The sequence below is a fragment of the Ammospiza caudacuta genome, chromosome 25, assembly GCF_027887145.1.
Source record: "Ammospiza caudacuta isolate bAmmCau1 chromosome 25, bAmmCau1.pri, whole genome shotgun sequence".
Classification (NCBI taxonomy): domain Eukaryota; kingdom Metazoa; phylum Chordata; class Aves; order Passeriformes; family Passerellidae; genus Ammospiza; species Ammospiza caudacuta.
The window spans coordinates 2,925,906-2,939,726 of record NC_080617.1 but is presented as its reverse complement, the minus strand read 5'-3'; the positions used below and the strand labels follow the sequence as shown (position 1 = coordinate 2,939,726).

The window sequence follows — 13,821 nt, the reverse complement described above, 5'->3', positions numbered from 1 at the left end:
AAATAAAGGCAGATTGCCTTCCCTGCTACTGTTCTGGGGACTAAGGCAGGTGCAGGTGTCACCTGGAATCCTGTTCTCTGCACAGGGCTGAAGGACTCCCTGGAGTGGTTTTCCATCAGAAATCAGGGGTTTGTTGGAATCAGATCTTTCCCTGGGAACTTGTCGATCTCGCTGCCATTTTCCCAGGAAGAAGCCTCACAGAATCACTTTGACTTTCTTGTTTCAGCAGTGTCAAAATGTTTATTCCGCTCATGTCAAAACACGAAATTCATTTCAGCAAAGTAAAAATATTTCATTTTGACTTTATCATTTCCTTCACTTAACTTCCACTTTATGTGCCATGAAAGTGCTTTTTAATAGGCACTGCCTGAGATCTCCTTGTGCCACCATATCCCAGGGAGAGAGGGTCACACGTGGCATGTCCATGGCCCCAAATTAGTGTCACCCTGTTTTTTTAAAGTTTTTCTAAACCTTCTGTTGTTCACATTTTTGTAATGAACTTTCTCACACACTTTATGTAAATAACATTTTTTTGCGTTATTTTATGGAGGAGGAGAAATTTGATGGACTGTTGGTTTGTCCTGTGTCATTGGAGAGGTGGCACTGTCACCCTCCAATCCACTGTCACTTTTGGAAATCTATAAATGTTGGAATCAGAAATTAAAAGTTCTCTTTTTTACCTTGGAGAGCTGCGTGTCCACATCATTTTATTTCGTGTTTTACAGTGACAAAATCAGCATTTGGGGGAATTTTCATTTCACAGAATGTGCTGCACGTGTGGCTCTGCCTCCCAAAGCAGAGCAGGTACCTCACACACTGCTGGGGCTGCTTTGGTGCTTCCTTCCACCCAAAAACTGCTCTGCTGCTTCTTGGGAGCTGCTTGGGTGGTGAAGGGCATGGGGGCTTCAGGGCAGCCCCCAGGTGCCAGTTTGGGGCTGGCAAGGAGAGAGGGATGCATGGGATGTTGTGGGAATGAGATGGAGATGCTGCTGGCCTGGTGGGGTGGGATGGGATGGGAGTTGACACCAGCACCAGGTGAGGACACTAAGCCTTGGCTCTGCTCAAGGAGGGCTCAGGCTGTGGCCATTCCCAAGGACGTTGGAGATTTGTGGGACTGGGACCATTCCCAAGGACGTTGGAGATTTGTGGGACTGGGACCATTCCCAAGAACGTTGGAGATTTGTGCACCCAGACCCTACATCATCACCTGCCCATCACCATCTTCACTGTGTTGGGATCAGATCCCTGAAATTCCAGGTGCCACCCCACAGAGCCCCAGCTTCCCCAGGGGGACCTGGCATCTGGGACCCTGGGGTGTGGGGGACAGAGGGGACAGCTTGGTGCCCCCCAGCTCTGCCCCCTGGCCTGTGTGTGCCCACGGGGGGTGGCTGAGCATCGGGGCTGCAGCTCCAAGGGGAGGCGTGGCTGATGGAGGTGCTGCCAGGAGGGTGAGGGATAATTATCCAGGTGTTTGGGAAGGGGAGGCTGAGCCAGCCCCGAGTTTCTGCCGGGGGCAGAGGATTCATCACCCCCCCGTGGGCATCCCAGAGCTGGGTGTGCCCTGCACGCAGGAATGGGAACACCTGCACCCAGGAATGTGCTGCTCTGCATCCACGGGGATGGGTGAGCAGGTCAGGGATGAGCCTTGGGCAAGCCAGGGGTGGCATGGGATGGGATGGGATGGGATGGGATGGGATGGGATGGGATGGGATGGGATGGGATGGGATGGGATGGGATGGGATGGGATGGGATGGGATGGGAGCAGTTTTGGTTGAGAGGAGCCACAAAGCTGTCCAACCTGTCACCTTCTTTCACCTCGGGGAACCCCTCAGCTCCCCTGGATAAGCCACCCTGGCTCTCCTGTCCCCACAGGTGCAACACCCCCAGCATCTCCTGGTGTGAGGGGACCCCCCCACCCTTCCCATCACAGGCAGGGTCCCTCTGGATGCTGGGCTGGGGTCTCTGACCCTTCAGCACCACGGGGCTGGAGTGTGATCTCCCCAGCAGCGATGGTGGAGCCCACTCACATCCCCCTGATGTGCTGCAGTGCTGGTGTGGCTGTGAGGAATCCCCTTTCCTCCTTCCCACCTCATTTTGCTCTCTCCTTTTGGAAGTTTTCATCTTCTAATTTTTTTTTTTTTTTTTTTTCTCTTTTCCCTCTCTCCATGCCTGCCTGGAGGGGCTGCACAGGTGGGGAAACTGAGGCAGCAGGTGAGCCAGAGCAGCTTTGGGAGCTGCCAAAGCTCCAGGGTGAGCTGGCAGCGTGGGCAGGGAGCTCCCCAAGGGCTGAGGAGGCTGAGGGTGAGGGCAGGGAGAGGCACCTGCTGCAGGAAAAGTGCAGTGGGAGGAATGGAGCAGCACCAGGAGGGAGAGGCAGCCACGGGAAGGCTCTGCAGGCTGGGACCCTCTGCTTGGCTCTGCTGGGCTGGGAAAACAAGGCTGGGAGAGAGTGAGAAATGTGGGAGGGTTTTGACTAAGAAAGGCAAGACTGAGGGAAAAAACATCCCCGGCTCCAAGTGGGCAAAAGGCTGCGGAGAGAGAGGAGGGAACGGCGCCCTGGGGCCCAGGAAGGAGGCCACGGGTGTGTGAAGCACAGCCAGGGAAATTTGGGATGGATCCCTGGAGAAACGCTCTGGGGAGGAGGGAGGCGCAGGGCAGCACTCGGGATCAGGGGATTTTGGGGTCAGGTCCGTCCTGAGGGCTGCTCTGGTGCCAGCCTGGCTGAGCCTCCCCGGGGCAGGGACACCAGGAGCTGTCAGAAGGGGCTTGGTCACAGGTCCCCAGGTGCCGGGCAGGGGTCAGGGGACACAGCCCCCTCCCCAAGCCCCCCGCTGCTGGGATGTGCCCCCAGGGCCAGCTGGAGCTGTCACTGTCACTGCGGGTTGTGAAACAGAGCACTTGTCAAGTCCCGCCTGTGTATTGTATTATATTTATTACATTATATTCTATCTATTAGATTATATTCTACTTAATTATATTATTAGAGCTGTCAGGCCGAGCACTTCCAGGCTGGAAGCATCAGCTCCTTGAGTTGCTTGGGTAACCTCAGGCCGTCCCTTTGGGCCAGGAATGGGGCTGCAGGATCAGGATTGTGCCGTGATTGTGGCGTGAAAGAGCTGTCACCGGAACAACTGGTGGCACCGGGGGTGACAAAGAGCAGGAGGATGCGGGGAACGCAGTGACAGCGTTCCCCGGCATGGCTGCTGCGAAGGGACAGGGCAGAGCGGGCAGCGTGGAGGGTACCGGAGGCGGTGGGGAAGGGACAAAGATGGGGACAAAGCACAGACAGTTCTGTCCCTAGTGCGTGCAGTGTGTCCCCAGGGGATGGTGAGGAGGGGGATGCTGGGGTAGATGCAGGGGGCTGGGGTCAGGCGGGTGTCCCCAGTGGGTGCACGATGAGGGGTCTGCACCCTCGGGGGTGCCGGGCTGTGTGCGGATGGAGGAAACGGCGCTGTCCTGTCCTGCCCTGCCGGGCCAGGGGGGTCCGGTCCCTCGGTCACCGCATGGCGGTGGGGACAGCACCGGGAAGGCACCCGGCTGATGGGCCGCGGGCAGGACAGGCCTGAGGAGACCGGGATCGGGACTGGGATTGGGAACAGGGTCGGGATTGGGATTGGGATTGGGATTGGGATTGGGATTGGGATCGGGACTGGGATCGAGATTGGGGTCGGGATTGGGATGGAATCGGTACTGGGGTCGGGATCGGGGTCGGGATTAGGATTGAGGTCGAGATTGGGATCGGGATCGGGGTAGGGATTGAAGTCGAGATTGGGATCGGGGTCGAGATTCGGATCGGGATTGGGATGAGGATCGGAATCGGGATGGGGATCGGGATCGGGGTAGGATCGCCCCCGGGATCGGGATCGGGATCGGGATTGGAATCGGGGTCGGGACTGGCATCAGGATCGCCTCCAACGTAGGCGGGGGCGTGTCCAGTGGGGGGCGGGGCTGCGCGGCGGTGGGCGGGGCCCACTCGGGGTCTCCCCGACCGCGCTGCGGGGGCGTGGCCGAGGCAGCGGGGGCGTGGCCCGTAGTAAAGGGGCGTGTCCCGCCGCGCGGCCGCGTTGCCCGGGGTGACGCGCGGATGCAGCCTGCACCCGTGACGTCACCCGAGGGGCGGGGCCTCTCCCCCATTCATCCCCCCCGCGCGCGGAGCGTCCCGCCGGCGCCCATCCAATCAGCGGGCGGGGGGGCGTGGCCGCCGAGCCCCTCCAGCCAATGAGGCGGCGGCGGCGGCTCGGGGCAACAATGGGGGGCGCCCGGGGCGCACGTGGGGCCGCGGCGGGGCCGGGCGGGGGCCGCGGCCCGGGCCGGGCGGGGGCAGCGCGGTGCCGGGGCTCTCCGCCGGGGCTCTCCGCTCCGCTCCGTCCCGCCCCGCCGCTGCCCCGCCAGCCGCGGGGGCACTCCCCTCCCCCGCCCTTCCCCCGCCCCTCCGGGCCCTCCCCCTGTGTCACGGCGGCGCCCGCATTCGGGAACGGGCACGGCGGAGGGAGGGAAGGAGGGAGCGAGCGAGCGAGCCGAGGAGAGAACGAGCGAGCGAGCCGCGGCCGCCCCAGCATGTGGCCCGCCCGCGCCGTGGCGGCAGCGCGGCGGCGGCGGCGGCGGCGGGCAGGTGCGCGGCCGCTGAAGCGGAGCGGGGGGGCGTAGGGGCGGGAGCCGCCCGCCGCCGCCCTCGCCGGCGCTGTCAGGTGCGTGCCGCCCGCCAGCATGGCTCCGCCGCGCCGCCGGACCTAGCGCCGGGCCGCCCGCGGGAGACTGCGCCCGCCGCAACGAGGGCTCCCCACTATCTCCGTCCCGCTTCTCCCCGCTTAGCTGCCCCGCCGCCCGGCCCCGGAGCCCGCCGGTCCCCGGCCGAGGATGCCGCCCGCCGCCGCTCGCTCCAGTTCATCTGTTGCTGCCTGACCGCGCCGCCAGCCCGATGGATGCGGCCGCCCCCGCGCCCTGCCCGCCCGCAGCCGCCCCGCTGGCTACTGAGCCGGGAACCGCTCCGGAGCTCCGCGGCTGCTAAAAACCAAACCAAAACCAAATCCGAACCAAAAAACACCCCCCAGCTTCGGGCCGGACTGGAGAGGCGGCCGAGGAGCATGCAGCGTGTGCCCCGGCTCGGCGCTCCCGGCGCGGCGCCGGGCACAGCCGCCTCCTAAAGCCGCCGGAGCCGGGGCTCCCCGGACTCGGGGCTCCCCCCGCCAGGACCCGCGCACCCAGCGCCTCCTCCTTCCCTTCTCCCTGCAGCCGGGCAGGGAGCCCGCCTTCGCACTCCTCTCCCTCTCGAGATTTTGGGTTTTTTGTTGTGTGTTTGGGTGTTTGGTTTTTTTTTTTTTTTTTGGGTGGAAACCGCCCGTAACTCCGGGGGGAGCTGTGGGGTGGCAGCGGGGAGGCGACCATGGAAGAAAAGCTCCAGGCGCATCAGGTGGAGATCGACCCGGATTTCGAGCCGCAGAGCCGTCCCCGCTCCTGCACTTGGCCTCTCCCCCACCCCGACTTGGAGGAGGAAGATGGGGGCGCGGGGGGAACCCCGGCGCTGGCGGCCGGCGGGGACGGAGCGGAGAACGCGGCGGCGCCGGTGGAGCGCAGAGCGGCCGCCGCTCCCCCGCCGCCCCACGGCGCGGATGTGGGGCAGCTCCGCAAGGCCAAGACCTCCCGGCGCAACGCCTGGGGCAACCTCTCCTACGCCGACCTCATCACCAAAGCCATCGAGAGCTCGCCGGAGAAGCGCCTCACCCTCTCGCAGATCTACGACTGGATGGTGCGATACGTCCCCTACTTTAAGGATAAAGGAGACAGCAACAGCTCGGCCGGCTGGAAGGTACCTGACCCCCTGACCCCATCCCCAGCGCAACTTTGCCCTCTCTCCCGGAGCTGTGTCCCGGAGCTTGGAGGGTTCTCCCGGGGCAGCCGGAGCTTGGTCCTAGCGGGGAGGTTTGGGGGGATCCCCGCCGTCCTCGCAGTTGGCGAGATAAGGGCTCGGTTAAGTTTGGGGAGAGCTGGCGCTTCGTGGTGTCGTGTTTTGGAGCCGGGGTGAGCTTGTCCCTGTGTCACCCGGGATGAGGGTCGGAGCGGTGCCGCTGTCCCCCGGCAGGTCGGGGAGGGGGACGGCGACAGGCAGCGGGGTCGCGGGTGAGCCAGCACTGGGTACAGCGAGTGCCAGCCCCAGGTGCGGGGGTACAGTGGAATTACGGGGGTACAGTGGGTGATAGCCCCAAATATGGGGTGGTACAGAGGGTGATAACCCCGATTACGGGGGTACAGAGGGCGATAGCCGCAAGAACGGGGTTACGGTGGGCGGTAACCCCAATTACGTGGGAACACAGCCCCAAGTACGGGGTACAGTGGCTGATAACCGGGGTACAGCAGGTGATAACCCCAAGTAGGGGAGTACAGTGGATGATAACCCCAAATATGGGGTACAGTGGGTGATAACCACAAGTACGGGGGTGCAGTGGGTGATAACCCAAATACGGGGGTACAGCGGGCGATAACCGGGATACAGTGGGTGATAACCCCAGGTACGGGGGTACAGCGGGCGATAACCGGGATACAGTGGGTGATAACCGCAAATACGGGGGTACAGCGGGTGATAACCGGGGTACAGTGGGTGATAACCGCAAATACGGGGGTACAGCGGGTGATAACCGGGGTACAGTGGGTGATAACCGCAAATACGGGGGTACAGCGGGTGATAACTGGGGTACAGTGGGTGATAACCCCAGGTACCGGGGTACAGCGGGCGATAACCGGGGTACGGCGGGTGATAACCCCACGGCCGCAGCTCTCCGGGTCCCGGCGTGCCCGTGGCGTGGCCGGCAGGGCAGCCGGAGGGCGGGCTGTCCCCAAACAGCTGTCCCCAGACAGCTGTCCCCAAACAAACAGCTGTCCCCAGCCTGGCTGTCACCCGGGGCGTCCCCGCTGGCTCAGCCCCCGCCTTCCCCGCGGCCGCGTCCCCCTCCCCGGGGGCCAGGCTGGCAGCGCAGGGTCCCCGCGGCATTCCAGGCTGGCATTCCAGGCTGGCATTCCCCGGCTCTGCGCTCGCCTGGCACTGTGGGCTCGCTAGGATTCCCTGGCGCAGGCAGCGTTCCCCGCTCTGATGCTGCTAGTGGGGATCCGGTGATGGGTCTGGGGTCACCCCTGCCCCTCTGCTGCGCTCTGCGCTGGCAGGGGAATGAGATCGGCTGTGTCCAGATGGTGTCAGTAAAAAGGAGCCGGTTCCTCTAAGTCCTCCCCTAAGCCCTGTCACCTCCAGGGTGATTAGTGTGTTACCGGGCTCCGGGGCTGCCACACCAGCCTGTGGCCCTGGCACGCGTGTCCTGCCTCTGCTGGGGACACCCAGATCCAGCCCACTGGGTGCAAACCGGGCTCTTTTGGGGCATGAAGGCTGGGCTATGTGGCTGGTGTTGTGTGGAGGCTGGCACCCACTGCTGGTGGTGGCCTGGGGGCAGCTGGTGTCCCCTCGGTGCAGGAGGGATGTCAGGGCTGTGGAGGTGGCAGGAGGTGATGATGCCTGTGTGGGGCCTCTCCAACCCCCACCTGGAGGAAAAGGGTCTGCCAGGGCTTGCACACCATGGGGACATGCACTGGTGGGGTCTGGAGAGGTGTCAGGGGGCTGGCATGAGGAGTGAAGGGGTTCCCAGGCTGTCACACGTGTCACTGGGGGTTTCATGTTGTGAAGAGTGGAGGACAGGCTCAGAGTCCGGGATCATTTTCAGGGGCTCCCCTGTGTGCACCCCATCTTGGGGTGCTCTCCCCTTTCCTGGCCCAGCTCCTCTGCTGTGGCTCTGCCTGGGCTGTGGGCAGGTGCTTCAGCTGCCTGGCTGCTTCCCTCCTGGAGCCTGCCTTGCCCCCTGCTTTCCACTGGAATTGGAGCCCCCCAGCTGGGCTGAGGACTGTCCCCTGAAGTGCCCTGGAGTGCCCAGGAGCCTCTCCTGGTGCTGCAAGTGGGGCTGGCACTGCGGGGGCTGGCAGCAGCCTGAGTGAGAAGCAGAGACCCCCTTTGTGTGGTGGTATCATCAGACACCAGCATGTCAGGGGTTAAACACCGTCCCCACAGCCCGTGGTCCCTCCTGGCTGTCCCCTGCTGTGTCCCCCTCCTCTGTGTCCCCTCCCCAGGGCACTGGGCACTTTTCCCTGTGGCCCCAGGCATGGCAGAGGTTCAGCTTTTCACTGCCAGAGTCAGAGGCAGGTCTCACTCCTTTTTGGCTGGTTCCTTCAGAGCAGGATGGTGCTGGGCAGAGCAGGATGGTGGGGTCTGGGGGTCCAGTGTGCCCATGGGCATCGGCTGGGCTGCTGCCCTGGCAGGGCTCTGCAGGATCATGGAGTGCTTTGGGTCAGAAGGGACCTTAAAGAGCATCTCACCCCAGCAGGGACACCTTCCACTAGACCAGGCTGCCCAGAGCTGTGTTCAACCCGGCCTTGAGCACTTCAAATCCCACTCTGGACTTCTCCAAACCCTCTCTGGGGGGACCTTCACAGGGAGACCCCTCCCTGCATGCAGCTGGCAGTGGGGATGCTGTGTCCATCAGGAATGTGTGCCCCAGGCTGGTGTTGTCTCTGGAAAGGGAAGGCTGTTGGCAGGAGTTGCATTTTTGGGGTCAGGCCTCTCCTTCCCCGCCAGGCTGCGCATTGCATTTTGTGGTTTCATAAAGTCACAGAATCTTGGAGTGGTTTGGGTTGGAAGGGACCACAAGGCTCATCTCCTTCCACCCCCTGCCATGGCCAGGGACACCTTGCACTATCCCAGGGTGCTCCAAGCCCCGTTCCATCTGGCCTTGGGCACTTCCAGGGATCCAGGGGCAGCCACATCACTCCTGGTGAGGCAAACTGAGGGACAGAACCCAAACACCTCATCCATGACCAGCACCAGGACCTGTCTGGGTGTGCTGGAGAGCACAGTGGGGATGCTCTGCCTGCTGATCCTGGGGAATTGCATCCCCCAGGGCTGAGCTGGCTTGTTGGGCTTGTGCACCAGGAGCTGCTGCTGCTGCTTCCCAATGCAGGGCAGCAGGCGCCCGCTGACTGACAGTTCTGCTTAATTAGGGAGTTGCTATTTTATCAATTCCAAAGCGCTTGAAGTTTTCTGCTCCAGCTCACGCTTTCCTCTTGTTAATGGGAAACCAACACCCTCCGTCAGAAAGGCAGCGGCGCTGATGCATTTTAAAGGGTTCTGCTTGCTCCGCTTTGACATCCAAAATATAACAATCAAGCCATCAGCTGGTGGATGCCTGTTTGATGCGGCTCTGACAGTGCTGAAAACCTTAATTTCCCAGCCTTCCTTCCTTCCCTCCTCCTCCTCCTCACTTATATTGCGGGGTCGGTGGCATCGGGCTGGGTCTGCCATGCAGAGACACCCCCCTGCCAAGTGCCACTATCCTCCTAGACTGGAGTTAATTAGGCAGAAAAAGGTGTGGGAATGGTGTGTGAGTTTTAGTGTGGTCAGGGTTCTCATTGCTGCTCATGGGTTTGGGGGTTTGGGGTGCCAGGCTGTGTCCCCTCGTTTATATTTTGTGGGGTTGGTGGCGTGGCGGCCATGCCTGGCATGGGGGATGCCATGCAGAGACACCCCCCTGCCAAGTGCCACTATCCTCCTGGACTGGAATTAATCAGGCAGAAAAAGGTGTGGGAATGGTGTGTGAGTGGTGGTGTGGTCAGGGTTCTTGTTGCTGCTTGGAGGTTTGGGGTGCCAGGCTGTGTCCCCTCATTTATATTGCGGGGTCGGTGGCGTGGTGGCCGGGTCTGCCATGCAGAGATACCCCCCTGCCAAGTGCCACCATCCTCCTGGACTGGAATTATTCAGGCAGAAAAAGGTGTGGGAATGGTGTGTGAGTGGTGGTGTGGTCAGGGTTCTCATTGCTGCTCATGGGTTTGGGGGTTTGGGGTGCCAGGCTGTGTCCTCTCGTTTATATTTTGTGGGGTTGGTGGCGTGGTGGCCAGGGCTGCCGTGCAGAGACACCCCCCTGCCAAGTGCCACCATGCTCCTGCAGGGCAGGACAGGCATTAATTAGGCAGGAAAAGGTGTGGAAACAGTGGTATGGTCAGGGTTCTCATTGCTGCTCGAGGGTTTGGGGGTTTGGGGTGCCAGGCTGTGTCCCCTCGATTATATTTTGTGGTGTTGGTGGCGTGGCAGCCGTGCCTGGCATGGGGGCTGCCATGCAGAGACATCCCCCTGCAAAATGCCACCATGCTCCTGCAGGGCAGGACAGGCATTAATTAGGCAGAAAAAGGTGTGGGAATGGTGTGTGAGTGGTGGTGTGGTCAGGGTTCTCATTGCTGCTCGGGGGTTTGGGGTGCCAGGCTGTGTCCCCTCCCTGCTGCACTGACCCCCCTGAGCTATGGGCAAGGGTAAGGTCCTGCTGGGCGCCCCGAGGATCCTCCCAGGCAGCAGCTCCTGGCTCTGTGGCTCTCTCAGTGGTGCCCATCCCCTCTTGGATGGGGACAGTGCCTCTGGAGCCCTGCCCAGTGTGGCTGGAGAGGCTCCAAGCCAGCGCCTGGGAGCGATGGGGATGGCTCTGCCCTCACTGGGGCGTGGGTGCTGCCCCTGGGGGTGGCACAGCACTGAGGGGGCAGCCACAGGGAGGGTGAGGTGACCTGGTTCTGGGGTGACCTGGCTCTGGGGGTGCAGCCAGGCTGGCTCCTGTTTGCGCTGGGTTAGCGGTGCGGGCAGTGCCAGGCTCGGGGTGGGCACAGCCCAGGGCTGAGTGCGGGCTGGCAGCTCAGGGCTCCCCTTGGGCACTTTGGCTGGGCTCAGCTCGGCCATGGATCCCATCCTGGCCTTATAAGGAGATTTTTCCAGCAGCACAGGGAGCCTGATGCTCCCCTTGGGCTGCCCTGGGCTGGGAGAGCCCTGTCAGGAGCTGCTGGTTCCTTCCCCTCGGGGAACCCCTCTGCCCCAGCCCCACAGTGCTCCTGGATGAGCCAGCTGGGCTGGGAGCAGAGGGGCTGGGACAGCCCCAGGAGCATTCAGGGTTGGGGGAGCTGCTGCTTCTTCCACCTCGGGGAACCCCTCAGCTCCCCAGGATAACCCACCCTGGTTCTGCCGTCCCCACAGGTGCAACATCCCCTGGTGTGAGGAGACCCCTCCCCACCTTTTCCCATCACAGGCAGGGTCCCTCTGCATGCTGGGCTGGGGTCTCTGACCCTTCAGTACCACTGGAGTGGGGTCTCCCCACAGGGATGGTGGAGCCCACTCACATCCCCCTGATGTGCTGCAGTGCTGGTGTGGCTGTGAGGAATCCCCTTTCCTCCTTCCCACCTCATTTTGCTCTCTCCTTTTGGAGGTTTTCATCTTCTAATTTTAATTTTTTTTTTCTTCCTTTTCCTCCTCTCCCTTCTTGTGGAATCGCTTCTCATGCAGCGCTAACTGCTGAAGTAACACAAACCTGCTAAATGGTCCGGCTTTATGATGGCATAAAAATGATACTACAGAAGCGAGTGGGGCTTTATTAAACCCCAGGGAAAGGCTCCAAATGAACAGCTTGCTCTGCTCTTAGCTCCCCCCTCCCTGCACTTCCCCCTTTATTTTTAATAACCACTGGAATATAAACTACAGTTAAGATCCTGTGGACTAGAAGAGTGTTTGCAGCCTGGCATTCTCACCATCCTGGATCCCTGTGTGCATCCCTCCCTCTGTTTCCTGCTGCTGGGGTGGGCGGAGGACCAGCATTCTGGGCTAGAAAATGGATTTTGTGATTAAAAAGCCTTGTAAATATTTTTTTGGGATGCTGTGGGTCAGGCCAGGTGTGTTTTGGGGGTGAGCTGGCCAGGCTTCCCGTCCCAGTGGGAGCCTCACTGGAATGCTGCTGGCAGTGGGACGTCTTAAGGAGTGGGGTTGGGCACCTGTCACCTTGTAAATATTTTTTAGGGAGGCTGTGGGTCGGGCCAGGTGTGGTTTGGGGGCTCCTTGGCCAGGCTTCCCATCCTAGTGGGACCCTCATTGGAATGCTGCTGGCAGTGGGAGGAGGTCCTTGGGGCTGAAGGAGCGGGGTTGGACCCCTGTCAGCTCTGGTCCTTGCAGGGAATTTATAGGAAAGGGATGAATGTCCTCTCCCCATGCATCCACAGGGTCTGGGCATGGTTGGATCCCCATCCTCAGGCTGTCCCCTCCATCCCTGGGGTTCATCCCAGGCCTCACAGCCGCCGTGTCCTTGTCCATGGGGATGCTCTGGAGCTGGCTCGAGGTCTCCCCTCACTGTGTCCCCTCCCTGTGGTGACACAGCTGCCCCCTGCCCCTGCACCCACCTCGGTGGGCTCCCTGCTCCCTGCTCAGGTTACTTTTAATTATCCTGGCACTGCCGGCTCCCAGGGAAGGTGCCTGATTAGTGCCGAGGTGAAAGGCACTTTGGGTTACGGAAGGACACGCGGAGGCTCGCCTGTCTGCCGCTGAGGCTCATTTTGGACAGCATCTGTTCATTATTATGTGGTGCCTTGGCCGGGTGCCAGCCAGGGGAACTGAAAGCCCCGGCACAAAGCTCGCTTTCACTGCTGTGGGGAGCAGGAGGAGGAGGAGGAGGAGGCACCCGGCGCTGGGCGGGGAGCCCGGGGACCCCCAAGGCAGGCAGGGATGCTCCAGCATCCCAGGGCATCCCAGGCTGCTGGGAGGTGTCACAGAATCACCATCAGACTGGTCTGGGCTTGAGGATCATCTTGTTCCAACCCCTTACATGAGCAGGGATGACTTCCACCAGGAGATGTCCACCCCTGGGGCTGGTGCTGGCCTGGGGGTAGGTGTCAGCAGCAGAATAGGGGTGATACTGGGGTCCCCTTTGTCATTCCTCCCCTCCCCAGGAGCCCCGTGCCTCTCTGTGCATCCCTCCATGCCCAGCAGGGTTTGGGGTGGGGTGGCCCTTGGGCTTTTGCCCTTTGTGCACACTGAGCCATGGCTGCAGCAGTGATGCAGCCCCTGGGGCCTGTAGGGCCGAGGGGCTTTCCCAGGATGTGGCACTGGGGTGGCTCCACCCGCATGCCCTGGTGCTGCCAGACCCCTCCTGTGGGGCTGGGCAGATCCCAGGGGGGCAGGCAGCGGTGCTGCTGGGCACCTGCAGCCTCCCTGGGCACGTGTCCCCTCGTGTGTCCCCTCGTGTGTTCTTATGTGTGTTCCCTGTGTTCCCTTACGTGTTCTCTTGTGTGTGTTCCTTCATGTGTTCCTCTTGTGTTCCCTTGCGTGTTCTTATGTGTGCTCCTCCTGTGTTCTTCCTGTGTTCCCTCATGTGTTCCCTGTCTTCCCTCATGTGTTCCTCTTGTGTTCCCGTGTGTGTTCCCTGTCTCTCCTCATGTGTTCCCTCGCGTGTTTCTCCGTGTTCCCTCTTCCCTTGTTTCCATCTGTGTTTCCATGTGTGTTTCCATGTGTGTTTCTGTGTGTATTCTCTTGTGTGTTCTCTCATGTTCCCTTGTGTGTTCCTGTGTGTGTTCCCTCACGTGTTCCTTGTGCGTTCCTCGTGTGTTCCCTCGCATGTTCCCTCGCGTATTTCTCTGTGTGTTTCCTCTTCCCTTGTGTGTTTCTATGTGTGTTACCTGTGTTTCCATGTGTGGTTTCATGTGTTTTCCCTCGTGTGTCCCTCGCGTGTCCCTCCTGTGTTTCTTGTGTTCTCTCTTGTGTTTCCTCGTGTGTTCCTCTTGCGTTCCCATGTGTGTTCCCTATCTTCCCTTGTGTGTTCCCTCACGTGTTCTCTCACATGTTCCCTCATGTGTTCCTGTGTGTGTTCCCTCTGTCCCCTCGTGTATTCCCTCTTCCCTCGCGTGTTCCCTCTCACGTTCACTGTGTCCCCTCGCATGTCCCCGTTTCTGTGCCCGGGCTGTGCCAGTCTCCCCACACTCACTCAGCCCACGCCCTGC

General features: G+C 61.2%; 1 protein-coding gene across 1 annotated transcript in view; it reads left to right on the top strand.

Annotated features, from left to right (window-relative positions):
- Nucleotides 1–5,383: 5,383 nt before the first annotated feature.
- Nucleotides 5,384–13,821, top strand: part of FOXO6 (forkhead box O6) — a 43,803-nt gene continuing 35,365 nt past the window's right edge. Inside the window, exon 1 of the mRNA XM_058819820.1 lies at nt 5,384–5,806. Within this exon, the coding sequence (XP_058675803.1) occupies nt 5,384–5,806 (423 nt within the window). The remainder of the gene's footprint in view (nt 5,807–13,821) is intronic.